We start from the raw sequence: 16495 nt of genomic DNA on the forward strand, positions 1-16495 counted from the left end.
TTTTGAAATTTCGTCCCATGCTCGTCTCTTTGCCGTCCTATCACTGTAGCTTTTGTCTATCAAATCCCAAAGGCAAACTGAATCGATCGGTGTCGATCATCGTGTAGAACGCAACCTGTACACGAGTGCGCGCGCCGTCGACCAACTGCAAGTGCGGCTCATTCCATTGGTTAGCATGCAAAATGCAAAATGCTGCCGCAGTCGGAGAACCGCGCGCGTAATTGAAACATTCGCAAAGGTGTGCGGTTCGCACGACAGACTTGCGGACCGCGCGCTTAGTGTGGCGGATATCGCTCATTTGTATGAAAACGGACGTACTGGCGTACGCAACCAGAAATCCGCAGCGGGCGCTCCGGCAAGTGTGCCGAGGCCTCAATACAAATGAGCGGTAGCCGCAAGTCCGTCAGTGTGGCGGCTATCGCTCATTTGTATGAACGCGTACGTACTGGCATACGCAACGGGCTAGCCGCAACGAACGGTCTGGTGCAGAAGTGTGCAGACGCCCTTACGATCGAGGCGGATTGCGGTTTCCCCCTCAAATGCGGCCCGCAAGTGTGCTGACGGCCTAAAAACCTGACCACACTAGGTCACTACACTGCAGTGGAGCGGTGCGACCAAATATAGTGTGTATGAACGCACTACGACTGGCGTGACACTGCGCGTCAGAGTTGCCTTTCGCACCAACGCAGTTCCGCTGCAGTGCGGTTCCACATATTGCGGTCAGGCCTTTAAGGACAGCACAGCACAACAATCCCAATCCGTTGGCGTGTCTATTGTCTAAGCACGTAAAGGTCCATTCTGGCGAATCAATTGTTTTCGCAAGAACTCGTCCATGTCTGTGAGAACTCCAGCGTATCCTTTCTTCGGAAACATACGAGTTACGTTAGCCTAATTCGGGTTCTCTCTCAATACCACCGAGACCTAATAACAATACTAACGAGAAATAATTACAATAATACGAGAAATAATTACTAGAAATGATTAATGAATAATAATGTGGCGTGGACGTGAAGAGGGGGCTTCCAGGATCAGAGAGAAAGACCTAGGAGGATTGTAGAAGCGGTTTATTCGTCTGCTCTTGTCGGTGCTCCAGGTCGGAATGGTTTCCAATTCGAGAGCGGCCTATATTTATACATATTTGGGCTCAACAACTATTGGTCGATGAGTGGGACGATTCCATTGGCCGTTTCATACGGCTCATTCATACGGCTCATTCATACGTAGAGGCCATTTTGGCGGGAACGAGAGATCGGGTGATCTGCGCTAGTAAGTCATCGGTCCACGAGCGCCACTCACTTAATCTCAACCTTACAATAATAATATTTAATTAGTAATTATTAACGAGAAATAATTACTTAACGAGCTTAAGGTTGCCAGTTGCCACCCTGGCTTAAATTTATAAGTGACAGCACCGACACGTATTGGTTCGGGAGGTAAACGGACTACTAGTCATATGTGAACCAGTCACAGGATAAGCGGTCGCTCTAGATCGGTCACATGTGATCACCCGTAACACTAAAACTGGTCACACCCTAAAACTGGTCACACCCTAAAATCGGTCACGTGAAAACTGATTGAGTGTGACGGGTGATCACGTGTGACCGATCTAGAGCGACGGGTTATACTGTGACCGGTTCACATTTGACTAGTAATCACCGAACCGGTTCGGGATTCACTGTAAATTCGTCGAATTCGATACCGAAGCGAGTATACCGAATTTCATATTTACCTAATCTCAGTACGTCGAAGACTAATTGGTCGAATGTAAGTTTTTTACGTTGACGGATAGATGGCATTTGCATTGATAATACATTGATGATTTTGCATTGATAATTTCAAGATTATTTAAAACAAAATAATATCGGTTTCAATGGTGTTGTATTTTTAAATAATAGATGGATTTTATTAATAGATGGAGTTTTGTGACCTTGTGAAATTTTGACTGATCTGACCAGAGTTGATCACTGCAATTATCAGTGAAAACTGATTTACATACTGTTAAGATGTATGCGGGATGCTTCAGATAACGCAGAGTGAAAGATGAGGTATGCACGTGTTTACTGTGTCGGGTTTATTGAGCACACTGACGTGCGTGTTATGCTGCGTACGGACCAAACCAACGACGATTTTGGTCCAACGTTTTAACTAGCAGGATAAAACCATTAGCGTACAAAATATCGAAATAAAAATTAAATTTAAAAATTGAAATTAAATATCAAAATCAAAAATATTATTATTATATTTTTAAAAATATTATTATTTAAAAATATTATTATTTAAAAATATTATTATTATTAAAATTAAATTCTAATATCATAATAAAATTATAATCAATATATTAAATTTAAAATAAAATATTGAAAGTTAAAACAGAACATGCACAATTTAAATAAATTTTCGAGATTGACCTAAAATTAGATCATCAACAATCACATACAGGTAATCCTCGACTTTTGTTTGTCGAAGATGTTTTGACTTATCGAAAAGATCGAAAAAAAAATCAAAGAATTATTATTTTTACTTCCCCGTAATGCGCAGTTACTGAGAATATATCATGTGTTAGTATGGGTGACCGAGCGATGGTCCCAACCCGACACGTTGTCGGTTTTTCAAACAAAATTTTTTTAGTCTTCAATTGTTTCTCTCGTCGAAATAAATCAATTAATTAAATCATTTCAGAGGTAAATTTTATCGGATAATGTCTTCAATTGTTTCTCTCGTCGAAATAAATCAAATAATTAAATCCATCTCAAAGGTAAAATTTATCGGATAATGTGTGATTATTAATTTTATTCCGACGAAAGAAAAAAAACCCTTTGACAAATCACCGACATTTTTTTTGTTATATATTTCATCGACGGCGAAACACGACTTATAAGAAACAATAACAAGGTTTTTTTCGCTCGTAATTATAATATTTCTCTGGTTGTAATGCGTATCGTCGTAATTCAAAACATCAACGATGATCTAATTTTAGCTCAATCTCGCTCGTTAGCTTAATTTTGATATTTAATTTCAATTTTTTTATTTAATTTTTATTTCGATATTTTGTACGCTACTGGTTTTAAAAGTTAGCCCAAAATCGTTGTTGGTTTGGTGCGTACGGACCATTACAAACGTAAGTGAAAAAATGGTTTTAGTCTTAATAGTATGTTAATATTATACATGTCGGAGGTATGCGTGCAGTTCCAATACATACTTGCAGAAATCGATTTGACTACTGGCCATTTAATTTGTTGCCAATATTTTATATTTAGGGAACATGGCTGAAAACAGCTTTAAGTTTAGACCAGATCACGATGAATAATTTTTGACAGTTCGGGTTATCATTTGACGTTTGCATATATGTAACTTGTTCGAATTAATGATTAAGTCATGGAATGTAGACTTTGTCTCTGTTCTGTTCCAATTGAGTCTTCTGTTTTCATCCACGATAATCCTCATTCACTGGTTCAATGCATTTTGACATGCTGTCAGCTGCAAGTCGGTTACAGATACTTTTGACAAATCAATCGTTAGCTCAACAGAGATTCATTATTATTATTTATTTTACAGGTTAATAAAGATGATTTGTTACCAGACACGATATGTCTTTTATGTAAAAACAATCTGAAATTGTTGAGCAAATTTAGAAACATTTGTATTCAGAGTGACGAAACACAGAGACTAAGGCTCGCTGAGAGTTTAGATATCAAAATAGAAGAAATTATATTGGATGATTTAATTTTGGAGGATGAGATTGATATTAATTCAACATCGGCCGTTGAAGATGCAACCAATGAATCGGAGTCGAGCAATTCGGGGAAAGAATTTTCAGCAGACCATTCAAAGCAAAACGCCTTAATAGAAAATGAAAATGCTAAGAAAAGCTCACAAGTATGAATTCGAAATTTGGCAAGTGTAACAAATATATGTATATAATTGTATAATCTTCGTTTTATGTTGCAGACACCTGGAGGAAGACCCATGCAGGAAAACCCATACAAATGTGAAACTTGTTCAAAATCGTTCACTACTAAGACCTCCCTCGTAGAGCATATGAATTCACACAAAGGGATAAAACCATACCAATGTGAAGTTTGTTTGATTTCATTCACTCATAGGATCTCCTTTTGGAGACATGTAAAAACTCACAAAATAGGAACTGCACTAAAGTGCCAAATGTGTTCTAAAACGTTCACTAATAAACGTAACCTCCTGGATCATATGAATTCTCACAATGGGATGAAACCATTCCAATGTGAAATTTGTATGACTTCATTCACTCATAAATCAGCCCTCTTGAGACATGTAAAAAGTCACCCCGAGGAGAAACTGTTTAAATGTGACATTTGTACAAAGTCGTTCTATATGAAGTATTTTCTCGTGGATCATTTGAAATCTCACACTGAGGTAGAATCCCACAAATGCGATATATGTTCTGAATCGTTCATAATTAAATCTAAACTTGTGGAACATATGTATTCCCACAACGGGATAAAATCATACCAATGTAAAGTTTGTTTGATTTCATTCATTCATAGGTGTGCCCTCAGGAAACATGTATTCAAATCTCACACCGAGAAAAAACTGTTCAAATGCAAAACGTGTTCTAAATTGTTTACTACTAAATCTAGCTTCAAAGACCATATAAATTCTCACAAAGGGATAAAACCGCACCAATGTGAAATTTGTTTGATTTCATTCACTCAAAAGTCTGCCCTCAGGAGACATGAAAAATCTCACACTGGGGCAAAATCGCACAAATGTGAAATGTGTTCTAAAATGTTCATTGCTAAATCTTATCTAATGGATCATATGAATTCTCACAATGGGTTAAAACCACACCAATGTAAAGTGTGCCTGATTTCATTCACTCATAGGTCCTCCTTATGGAGACATGTAAAAACTCACAAAATAGGAACTGCACACAAGTGCAAAATATGTTCTAAATCATTCATTACTAAGCCCACTCTCGTAGAGCATATGAATTCACACAAAGGGATAAAACCATACCAATGTAATGTTTGTTTGATTTCATTCGCTAAAAGGTCTACCCTCAATAAACATGTAAAAACTCACACTGGGGAAAAATCGCACAAATGTGAAATGTGTTCTAAATTATTCTCTTCTAAATCTTATCTAATGGATCATATGAATTCTCACAATGGGTTAAAACCATACAAATGTGAAGTGTGCCTGATTTCATTCACTCGCAGGTCTGGTCTGAAGCGACATGTTTTAATAACTCACTCTGAGGGGATACTGTTCAATTGTGAAATGTGTTCTAAAGTGTTCACTGCTAAATCTACCTTTGTGGAGCATATGAATTCTCACAGCGGGATACAACCACACCAATGTAGAGTTTGTTTGACTTCATTCACTCATAGTTCTTCCCTCAAGAGACATTTAAAAACTCATACCAAAGGGAGACGGTCCAAATGAGACATTCATTCGAAGTCGTTCACTTTGAAGGATATCACCTTACAAAGTGCACAAATGTGGTGGTTGCTCAAAATCCTTTACTTCGAATTATAATGTTGTAAATCATGTGAAGCGGCATACTGAGTAAAACCTGTGTGCCATTGCAATATCGAATGGAAAGTAGACAGAACAGATTCTAAACTGTGTATATGCATATGTTACAAGGATATTCATTTGCTAAAATTAAATGACAGAAGGGAAATTAATGATATTTCAATTCTGTGTGGTATTCTTAACAGCACCATCAACTGCTCTGAGTTGGTGAGTTTAGTGAGCTTCCATGTGCCGGGTAGATCAATTAGATGTAACCATATTTTTGATATGCCCAGGTTTACCACTAACACTGTTCGACAAATGACGACTTTTAAAATGTTACGGAGACGAGATATGACTTTTCTTATAGATCTATGCCCAGTGAACACGAATCTGGTAATAAAAAGTGTTGATTGGCTCGAGATTCGGAGATATATGTGTTTTTTAAATCGCGCGATTTTTCTATATCTTGGTGTTGTTCGGTCGATTTCTCAAAATCTGTTAATTTTCTGTTAAAAATGAATATTGGAATCTACAGTCGGGTATTTTATCTTTCATTTGTAGTACTTTTCAGCTTTCAAATCTCTCTAAGTAGTCGTCCAGTTCAAATCAAAAGTCAAAATTACGTATTTTCACTTGGGATTTTTTCCCACTGTTAATACTATATTATATTGAGTATTTTCTATTGAAACATGTTTATTGGGATAGTGTTCTGCCCACACTATTTTTTGATTTCGTTTAAAAGGATTAATTGGATGTGTGGTGAATTTTAAGCCGGTAAAACTGTGAGGAAAAATTTCGTATTAGTAGAGCACAAATTTGTGTTGTGTGCGCTGCATCATTGTTCGCTGTATGTGCGTCATTGACATTGTATACAACGATATAGTGGTCACAAACTTTTTTCAATGTGTTTTTAAATAATTTTGTAATGAAATAATTAGAAGGATTTGAATTTAATAATATATTTATTGAATACGAATATGTATAACGTAAAAATAAGTATCAGTACATTTTAAGCACCCTAATAAAAATAAAAATAGACATGGAAAATAAAAACAAAAATCAAAATGAAATTGAATATGAAGTACTTTGTACCTACTTAAAAAATATAATGCTTTCGAAACAAAAATATTTTTTAGATTTTTGTTTTTATTTTCCATGTCTATTTTTATTTTTATTCGGGTGCTTAAAATGTACTGATACTTATTTTTACGCTATACATATTCATATTCAATAAATATATTATTAAATTCAAATCCTTCTAATTACACTGTTCGACAAATGACGACTTTTAAAATGTTACAGAGACGAGATATGACTTTTCTTATAGATCTATGCCCATTGAACACGAATCTGGTAATAAAAAGTGTTGATTGGCTCGAGATTCGGAGATATATGTGTTTTTTAAATCGCGCGATTTTTCTATATCTTGGTGTTGTTCGGTCGATTTCTCAAAATCTGTTAATTTCCTATTAAAAATGAATATTGGAATCTACAGTTGGGTATTTTATCTTTCATTTGTATTACTTTTCAGCTTTCAAATCTCTCTAAGTAGTCGTCCAGTTCAAATCAAAAGTCAAAATTACGTATTTTCACTTGGGATTTTTTCCCACTGTTAATACTATATTATATTGAGTATTTTCTATTGAAAAATGTTTATTAGGATAGTGTTCTGGCCACACTATTTTTTGATTTCGTTTAAAAGGGGTAATTGGATGTGTGGTGAATTTTAAACCGGTTAATTTTCGAGCAAAAATTTCGTATTAGTAGAGAACATATTTAATAATATATTTATTGAATACGAATATGTATAGCGTAAAAATAAGTATCAGTACATTTTAAGCACCCGAATAAAAATAAAAATAGACATGGAAAATAAAAACAAAAATCAAAATGAAATTAAATACGAAGATAATGAACATTTCAAAGATAAATAATTGTGAAAAAATAAAAATATATCTATATTAAAATAAAATATTATGTTATATATGTTCTGATATTGAAATATCAGAACATATATAGGAATAAAAACAAAATCAATTTTAATATCACACACTCAAACAGTTCAAACAAAAAAAAAAAAAATTTTTACGTAAATATACGTTTAAAAAAATTAAGTCTATAACTTCGATCCGTAAAATTCTATGGTTTTATCAACACCTTTCGAACTGAAAGACCTCTCGAAGGGAACTGAAGTACAATACGAATGTATAAACACATAAAAGAGTTAAAAAGATCGCGAGCATAGTGAGTCATCGACCATCGTATAGCTCGTGCAGCTTCACGCTTCACAAGCTACATATATGTACAGCGCACGCAACACAAATATGTTCTCTACTAATACGAAATTTTTGCTCGAAAATTAACCGGTTTAAAATTCACCACACATCCAATTACCCCTTTTAAACGAAATCAAAAAATAGTGTGGCCAGAACACTATCCTAATAAACATGTTTCAATAGAAAATACTCAATATAATATAGTATTAACAGTGGGAAAAAATCTCAAGTGAAAATACGTAATTTTGACTTTTGATTTGAACTGGACGACTACTTAGAGAGATTTGAAAGCTGAAAAGTACTACAAATGAAAGATAAAGTACCCGACTGTAGATTCCAATATTCATTTTTAACAGGAAATTAACAGATTTTGAGAAATAGACCGAACAACACCAAGATATAGAAAAATCGCGCGATTTAAAAAACACATATATCTCCGAATCTCGAGCCAATCAACACTTTTTATTACCAGATTCGTGTTCACTGGGCATAGATCTATAAGAAAAGTCATATCTCGTCTCCGTAACATTTTTCGTGTCGAACAGTGTAATTACTCATTGAACTCGGCTATGTTGAGACTGCACAGAATTGGAAATGAATTGTCCATGGTCGATTTATTCATTGTTAGTAAATGCAACATGAAATCCATTCTATTTAAACATTTTTTTAGTATAATGTAGTTTATTTTGTAATATATGTATGTGTATGTGTATATATTTATATATGTATATGCGTATATGTGTATGTATATATGCGTGTGTTAAAATTTGCGTGTGCATACATGCATGTGTGTGTATCCACAAATGTGTATGTAAGCAAGCATATGTATGCATTATTCTAGTTATTAATTTTCTCTTATTTATTTCAATGTAATTTATTTTATATATTTTTTTCTTTCTCCATTTCCATTATGTAAAATGGTCATTGTTTTCTTGATCGTAAAATAAATAAATAAATATGTACCTATATCTAATATATATATATATATATATAATTTCGAAAGAGACTTTGTAAAGTTTAATGCAAGTATGTGTGTAAGGTTTGGGTGGTAGGATCCGTGACGTGTTATCAAAAAAATATAAATTTCGATTTATTTTCTTTTCGATTCTTTTCTGTTCAGATTTCGATTCCGATTCATGTTTCAGTTACGAATCCCGATTCCTTTTTCAGTTCCGGTTCCGGATTCGTTTTTCGTTTGCGGATCCGGATTTCTTTTTCAGTTCCTCTTAGGAATCCTGTTTCAGTCCCGGATCCCGATTCCTTTTTCAATTCCGGATCCCGATTACTTTTTCAGTTTAGGATGTTGATTCCTTTTTTCGGTACCGGATCCCGATCTCTTTTTCATTTCCGGTTCTAAATTCCTGTTTCAGTTCCTGTCCTAGATTCCGGTTACAGTATCGGATCCCGATTCCTTTTTCAGTTCCGTATCCCGATTCCTTTTTCAGTTCTGGATCCCACTTCCTCTTTCAATTCTGGATCCGGAATCCTGTTTCAGTTCCGGATCCGGATTCCTTTTTAATTTCCGGTTCCGGATTCGTTTTTCATTTCCAGTTCCGAATTCATTATTCATTTCCTATTCCCGATTCCATTTTTCGTTTCCTGTTCCCGGTTCTATTATCATTTCCTGTTCCGGATTACGATTCCTTACTCAGTTCCAGATCCGGATTCGTGTTTCAGTTCCGATCCCGATTCCTTTTTCAGTTCCGTATCAAGTTTTTTTTCCGTTCCGATTCCCTTATACATATATATAAAAAGACCATTCTTCGTGTGTGTGTGTGTGTAATTTCTGATTAGTTGTCATAATTTTTTTTTTCGATTCAAATAAATTTATTAAAAAACAAATAAATTTTTATAAATACCGAGCGAAGCCGGGTAAAACCACTAGTATTGTATATAATAACAGCATAATGTACTAATAATGCTATTGCATACCAGTAAAGAGGCTGCAGGTTCTAGTCTCGTCTCAATACGTTGCTGGCGAGATCTACCTAGCTTAATTTTTATGACGAAACCAATAAATCAGTATCCTCCCCCTCGGTTTCTCACATATTCGAGTTATTACCATCTCGAATTTGTTGAATCTTATAAAAAAATATGCTGCCCACATAATTTGTTTCTCGCAAATTTTCTATACATATATTTAAAAAAATGTTGATTGTCCATTGTATCATAGTATGTCTCTATCGTATTCAATGTTTGAAATGTTTGTATTCAATTTTTGAAAAATTGTTATTACTTGTGTAGAAAGAATAGTCTAACCATGTGTCCATATGATTCACTGTAAATTCGTCGAATTCGATACCGAAGCAAGTAGGTCGAATAGCAAGACACCGAATCACGAGGATACCAAATTTCATATTTACCTAATCTCAGTACGTCGAAGGTAATTGGTCGAATGTAAGTTTTTTACGTTGACGGGTAGATGGCACTTTTGATTGATAATTTCAAGATTATTTAAAACAAAATAATATCGGTTTCAATGATGTTGTATTTTTAAATAATAGATGGAGTTTTGTGACCTTTTGTGATGTGAAATTTGAAATTCACATCACAAAAGTGAAACACAATGCGAAATTTTGACTGATCTGACCAGAGTTGATCACTGCAATTATCAGTGAAAACTGATTTACATACTGTTAAGATGTATGCGGGATGCTTCAGATAACGCAGAGTGAAAGATGAGGTATGTGCGTGTTTACTGTTTCGGGTTTATTGAGCACACTGTCGTGCGTGGTACAAACGTAAGTGATAAATGGGTTTAGTCTTAATAGTATTGTAACGTAGACATTGGCAGCGTTAACACTAGCGGTGGATACCGCGGTATTTGACGGCGTGGAAACATACAGCGTGTTTCAATTTTTCACCAATCCGCGAGCCGCACGACGCCCCTCCATAGCTCAGGCAGTACCCCTAGGATTGTCCTGGGGGGATGTCGTCGATATTTCAGAGAGCGTGTCGCGAACATATTTACGACACTTGCTCGGCTCATTACTTTATTCAATTATCTTTCTATTTACCCGGCTTCGCTCGGTATTTGTAATATAAACCGCTTAAACATGGCCAATCTAATGTGGCAGCTCCCCAGGTACAAGGTGTGATACCGCTTCTTCTGTCATAACAAAATGCAGTGCATACCATCACCTCATAACCACTTTATTGTTCAATTATCGTACTCTACTCATAACTGATCATCTAAACACGCAACTTTTATTGTTCGCAGCACACCCACAACACAGCCTTCTACGAATCGAAACTCCAAGCGAGATGACATGACTAAACTACACCGTCACTTCTCTCGCCCTTCTCCATATATATGTATATACATATATGGGGGTGGTATATGAGTACAAATATATATATATATATATATATATATATATATATATATATATATATATATATATATATATATATATATATATATATATATATATATATATTGATTAGGTAATATCGGACCATTTACAGAAGATAGAATATGTAAAATCAAAATTGTTTTATTTTAAAAAACGGACAGATTTATAGAATTCACAAATATCAAAATGTCAATATTGAAGTACCTACCTAGTTCGTTTTGTGACCCTCATTTATTAAAAAATGTTGCTAATTTATTGAAAAATGTGATTTTCAGGAAAGAGTTGAAAAAAATAGAGCAATCTAAAAGGTCGGGCTGCGGAGCTGATGAGATATATATATATACCATCATCCTCGACATTTCACGAACTGAGCTTTTTGGCCAACGTAGAAAAACCCGTGCTGACTATGGTAATCATCTTGATTATATTACTACTTTTGGAAAATAATTTATTTATTAGGTACTATTCGACCACATCAACTTTAGTCTCGGCCCGATGATAGTAATTCGACAATGGACTGAAAACAACATTAAACACCATGAATATGGCATGAGGGCGAAATCAGACAGCGGTGAATGTGGGACGTGGTTTTTTTAGATACATATTAGAAAAAACATGGCATTCATCGAACGCGTACATGGGATAGTTTAGAATTTTATAAAGAAAATAAGAAACTTTTGAATCAAATTAGCAGTGTATAAATAAATATAGCAACAGAGGTGATGAAATTGAGTGAGAATGAAGATGATTAAATTCAACAATTAATTTTTAAGCGCACTTTTTAAGTTCCTAACTACATATGTATATTCCGGTTATTATGAAAGTGGAATAAGTCATATAATATTTCCTTTGAGATAATTGGACTTTTGTGTAAATTTGTTTTAAAAATTATTGTGATACCTTAGCCTTATGGGGGTCTACGTGACGAGCCGGAATCTGATATTACCGAAAACGCAAAGATCGAACTCTTTCCTGAAAATCACATTTTTCAATAAATTAGCAACATTTTTTAATAAATGAGGGTCACAAAACGAACTAGGTAGGTACTTCAATATTGACATTTTGATATTTGTAGTTTAGTCATGTCATCTCGCTTGGAGTTTCGATTCGTAGAAGGCTGTGTTGTGGGTGTGCTGCGAACAATAAAAGTTGCGTGTTTAGATGATCAGTTATGAGTAGAGTACGATAATTGAACAATAAAGTGGTTATGAGGTGATGGTATGCACTGCATTTTGTTATGACAGAAGAAGCGGTATCACACCTTGTACCTGGGGAGCTGCCACATTAGATTGGCCATGTTTAAGCGGTTTATATTACAAATACCGAGCGAAGCCGGGTAAATAGAAAGATAATTGAATAAAGTAATGAGCCGAGCAAGTGTCGTAAATATGTTCGCGACACGCTCTCTGAAATATCGACGACATCCCCCCAGGACAATCCTAGGGGTACTGCCTGAGCTATGGAGGGGCGTCGTGCGGCTCGCGGATTGGTGAAAAATTGAAACACGCTGTATGTTTCCACGCCGTCAAATACCGCGGTATCCACCGCTAGTGTTAACGCTGCCATTAGGTGGGTGGCGCTCGTGGACCGATGGCTTTCGAGCGCTAATTACCTGATCTCTCCTTCCCGCCAAAATGGCCTCCACGAATGATTAAGCCGTATGTAACGGCCAAAGGGATCGCCCCACTCATCGACCAATAGTTGTAGAGCTCAAACGGGTATAAATATGGGGCCCTCTCGGCTTGGAAAGAATGCCAGCCTGGACCGCCGCCGAGAGAACACGAATAAACCGCCATTACAACCCTCCTGCGTCGTCTTTCTCCGATTCTGGAAGCCCCCTCTTCACGTCCACGTAACAGTATGTTAATATTATACATGTTGGAGGTATGCGTGCAGTTCCAATAAATACTTGCAGAAATCGATTTAACTACTGGCCATTTAATTTTTTGCCAATATTTTATATTTAGGGAACATGGAACATTTAAGGAATATACTATACTATATATAAAAACCAACTGTCGGTAAATATGTTATGGGGGATGAACGAATGAGACGACTGGCATGTTAATGCACGTGTTTATTATATGACAGCTGAATACAGAGTGAGTAGTGGCTCTCCGAACCCAGCCGGGTTGGTCCCCACTCGCAGGAAGGCAACCAAACTCGACCATGTCGTATAAGCGAGCCGCCACAATGTATATAAATATGTGACGGAGGATGGGCGCAGTATGGAGAACCAATATATATTTTTTTCGTTTATTTCATATTTTTCATTTTTTTTTCATTTCGGTGCTGGGGGCGAAGGCCCCGGGGTGTCGGAGGCACTGAAGGCACCGGAGGCGTCGGGGGCGCCGGAGGCGTCGGGGACGCTAAGGGCGAAGGCCCCGGGATGACGGAGGCATCGGCGGCCCTGGGGGTGAAGGCCCCGGGGCGTCGGAGATGCACAAAACGTAATTCGTAATCACTTCGTAATTTCTAATTCGTGCATCAATTTCTTTCCGAAACCAGTCGTTTCAATTTCTCTAACTTTATTTTTATTCGTGTTTCAATTTCTTTTCGAAACCACCCGTTGAAATCAACGGGCACAACACTAGTATTTTATATTTAGGGAACATGGCTGAAAACAGCTTTAAGTTTAGACCAGATCACGATGAATAATTTTTGACAGTTCGGGTTATCATTTGACGTTTGCATATATGTGACTTGTTCGAATTAATGATTTTTATCCAAGTTATGGAATGTAGACTTTGTCTCTGTTCTGTTCCAGTTGAGTCTTCTGTTTCCATCCACGATTATCCTCATTCACTGGTTCAATGCATTTTGACTTGCTGTCAGCTGCAAGTCGGTTACAGATACTTTTGAAAAATCAATCGTTAGCTCAACAGAGATTCATTATTATTATTTATTTTACAGGTTAATAAAGATGATTTGTTACCAGATACGATATGTCTTTTATGTAAAAACAATCTGAAATTGTTGAGCAAATTTAGAAACATTTGTATTCAGAGTGAAGACACACAGAGACTAAGGCTCGCTGAGAGTTTAGATATCAAAATAGAAGAAGTTATATTGGATGATTTAATTTGGGAGGATAAGATTGATATTAATTCAACATCGGCTGTTGAAGATGCGATTAATGAATCGGAGTCAAGCAATTCAGGGAATGAATGTTTAGCAGACCATTCAAAGCAAAACGTCTTAATAATACAAAATGAAAATGATGGGAAAAACTCACAAGTATGACTTCGAAATTTGGCAAGTGTAACAAATATACGTTTATAATTGTATAATATTCGTTTTATGTTGCAGACACCTGGAAGAAAACCCATGCAGGAAAACCCATACAAATGTGAAACTTGTTCAAAATCGTTCACTTCTAAGCCCTCCCTCGTAGAGCATATAAATTCACACAAAGGGATAAAACCATACCAATGTGAAGGTTGTTTGATTTCATTCACTCATAGGTCCTCCTTTTGGAGACATGTAAAAACTCACAAAACAGGAACTGCACACAAGTGCAAAATGTGTTCTAAATCATTCATTACTAAGCCCACCCTCGTAGAGCATATGAATTCACACAAAGGGATAAAACCATACCAATGTGAAGTTTGTTTGATTTCGTTCACTCATAAGTTCTCCTTTTGGAGACATGTAAAAACTCACAAAATAGGAACTGCACTCAAGTGCCAAATGTGTTCTAAAACGTTCACTGATAAACGTAACCTCCTGGATCATATGAATTCTCACAATGGGATGAAACCATTCCAATGTGAAATTTGTATGACTTCATTCACTCATAAATCAGCCCTCTTGAGACATGTAAAAAATCACCCCGAGGAGAAACTGTTTAAATGTGACATTTGTACAAATTCGTTCTATCTGAAGAGTTTCCTCGTGGATCATTTGAAATCTCACACTGAGGTACAATCCCACAAATGCGAAATATGTTCTGAATCGTTCACAATTAAATCGAAACTTGTGGAACATATGTATTCCCACAGCGGGATAAAATCATACCAATGTAAAGTTTGTTTGATTTCATTCATTCATAGGTGTGCCCTCAGGAAACATGTATTCAAATCTCACACAGAAAAAAAACTGTTCGAATGTAAAACGTGTTCTAAATTGTTTACTACTAAATCTAGCTTCAAAGACCATATGAATTCTCACAAAGGGATAAAACCACACCAATGTGAAATTTGTTTGATTTCGTTCACTCAAAAGTCTGCCCTCAGGAGACATGAAAAAACTCACACTGGGGCAAAATCGCACAAATGTGAAATATGTTTTAAATTGTTCACTGCTAAATCTTATCTAATGGATCATATGAATTCTCACAATGGGTTAAAACCATACCAATGTGAAGTGTGCCTGATTTCATTCACTCGTAGATCTGGTCTGAGGCGACATGTTTTAATAACTCACTCTGAGGGGATACTGTACAATTGTGAAATGTGTTCTAAAGTGTTCACTGCTAAATCTACCTTTGTGGAGCATATGAATTCTCACAGCGGGATACAACCACACCAGTGTGAAGTTTGTTTGACTTCATTCACTCATAGTTCTTCCCTCAAGAGACATGTAAAAACTCATACCGAAGGGAGACGGTCCAAATGATGTATGTCCATATGTATATGATGTATGTATGTACACTGTGTATGTACATATATGCATATGTACCTATATCTGATATATATTTTCTTTTCGATTCTTTTCTGTTCAGATTTCGATTCCCATTCATGTTTCAGTTCCGGATCCTGATTACTTTTTCAGTTCTGGATGTTGATTCCTTTTTTCAGTTTCGAATCCCGATCTCGTTTTCATTTCCGGTTCTAAATTCCTGTTTCAGTCCCGGACTCCTTTTGCAGTTCATGTTCCAGATTCCTGTTTCAGTTTCGGATCGCGATTCCTTTTTCAGTTCCGTATCCCGATTCCTTTTTCAATTCCGTATCCCAATTCCTCTTTCAGTTCCATATCCGAAATCCTGTTTGAATTCCGGATCCAGATTCCTTTTTCATTTCCTGTTGCCAATTCTATATTTTTTGGACTTTTTAATTAACTTATTGTCTTTGGACTTATTGTCCTTCAATCAATATTACATAAATAATAAAAAATCAACAAGTTTTATAAACTGGAAACGAGCTTTTTATTACTAAAGCCCGGACCCCGAGGCGGCTGTATATTGTTCAAATGTTGTAAATGCATTGTTAAAGGTTTGCCGAACCTTTTTTACAAAGGATTTACAACATTTGAACAATAAACGGCACGCTTCCGATCCTACCTCTATTTATTACATACAAATCTCATCGTTGCGACTAATTGATTTTTTCGATACTATTGAATACATTAAAATACTAGTTGATA

At 36.0% G+C, this 16495-nt stretch overlaps 2 protein-coding genes across 2 annotated transcripts; both read left to right on the top strand.

Annotated features, from left to right (window-relative positions):
- Positions 1-3290: 3290 nt before the first annotated feature.
- On the top strand, positions 3291-5424 carry LOC143909204 (uncharacterized). The gene is made up of 3 exons (XM_077427106.1): positions 3291-3483; positions 3556-3876; positions 3949-5424. The coding sequence occupies exons 1-3, from the start codon at positions 3376-3378 to the stop codon at positions 5422-5424; spliced, it is 1905 nt and encodes a 634-aa protein (XP_077283232.1). The 5' UTR covers positions 3291-3375.
- An 8326-nt stretch (positions 5425-13750) lies between these two features.
- On the top strand, positions 13751-16267 carry LOC143910068 (uncharacterized). The gene is made up of 3 exons (XM_077428423.1): positions 13751-13972; positions 14045-14368; positions 14441-16267. The coding sequence occupies exons 1-3, from the start codon at positions 13847-13849 to the stop codon at positions 15746-15748; spliced, it is 1758 nt and encodes a 585-aa protein (XP_077284549.1). The 5' UTR covers positions 13751-13846; the 3' UTR covers positions 15749-16267.
- Positions 16268-16495: the final 228 nt, after the last annotated feature.

This window comes from Arctopsyche grandis, chromosome 3, assembly GCF_051622035.1.
Source record: "Arctopsyche grandis isolate Sample6627 chromosome 3, ASM5162203v2, whole genome shotgun sequence".
NCBI lineage: Eukaryota > Metazoa > Arthropoda > Insecta > Trichoptera > Hydropsychidae > Arctopsyche > Arctopsyche grandis.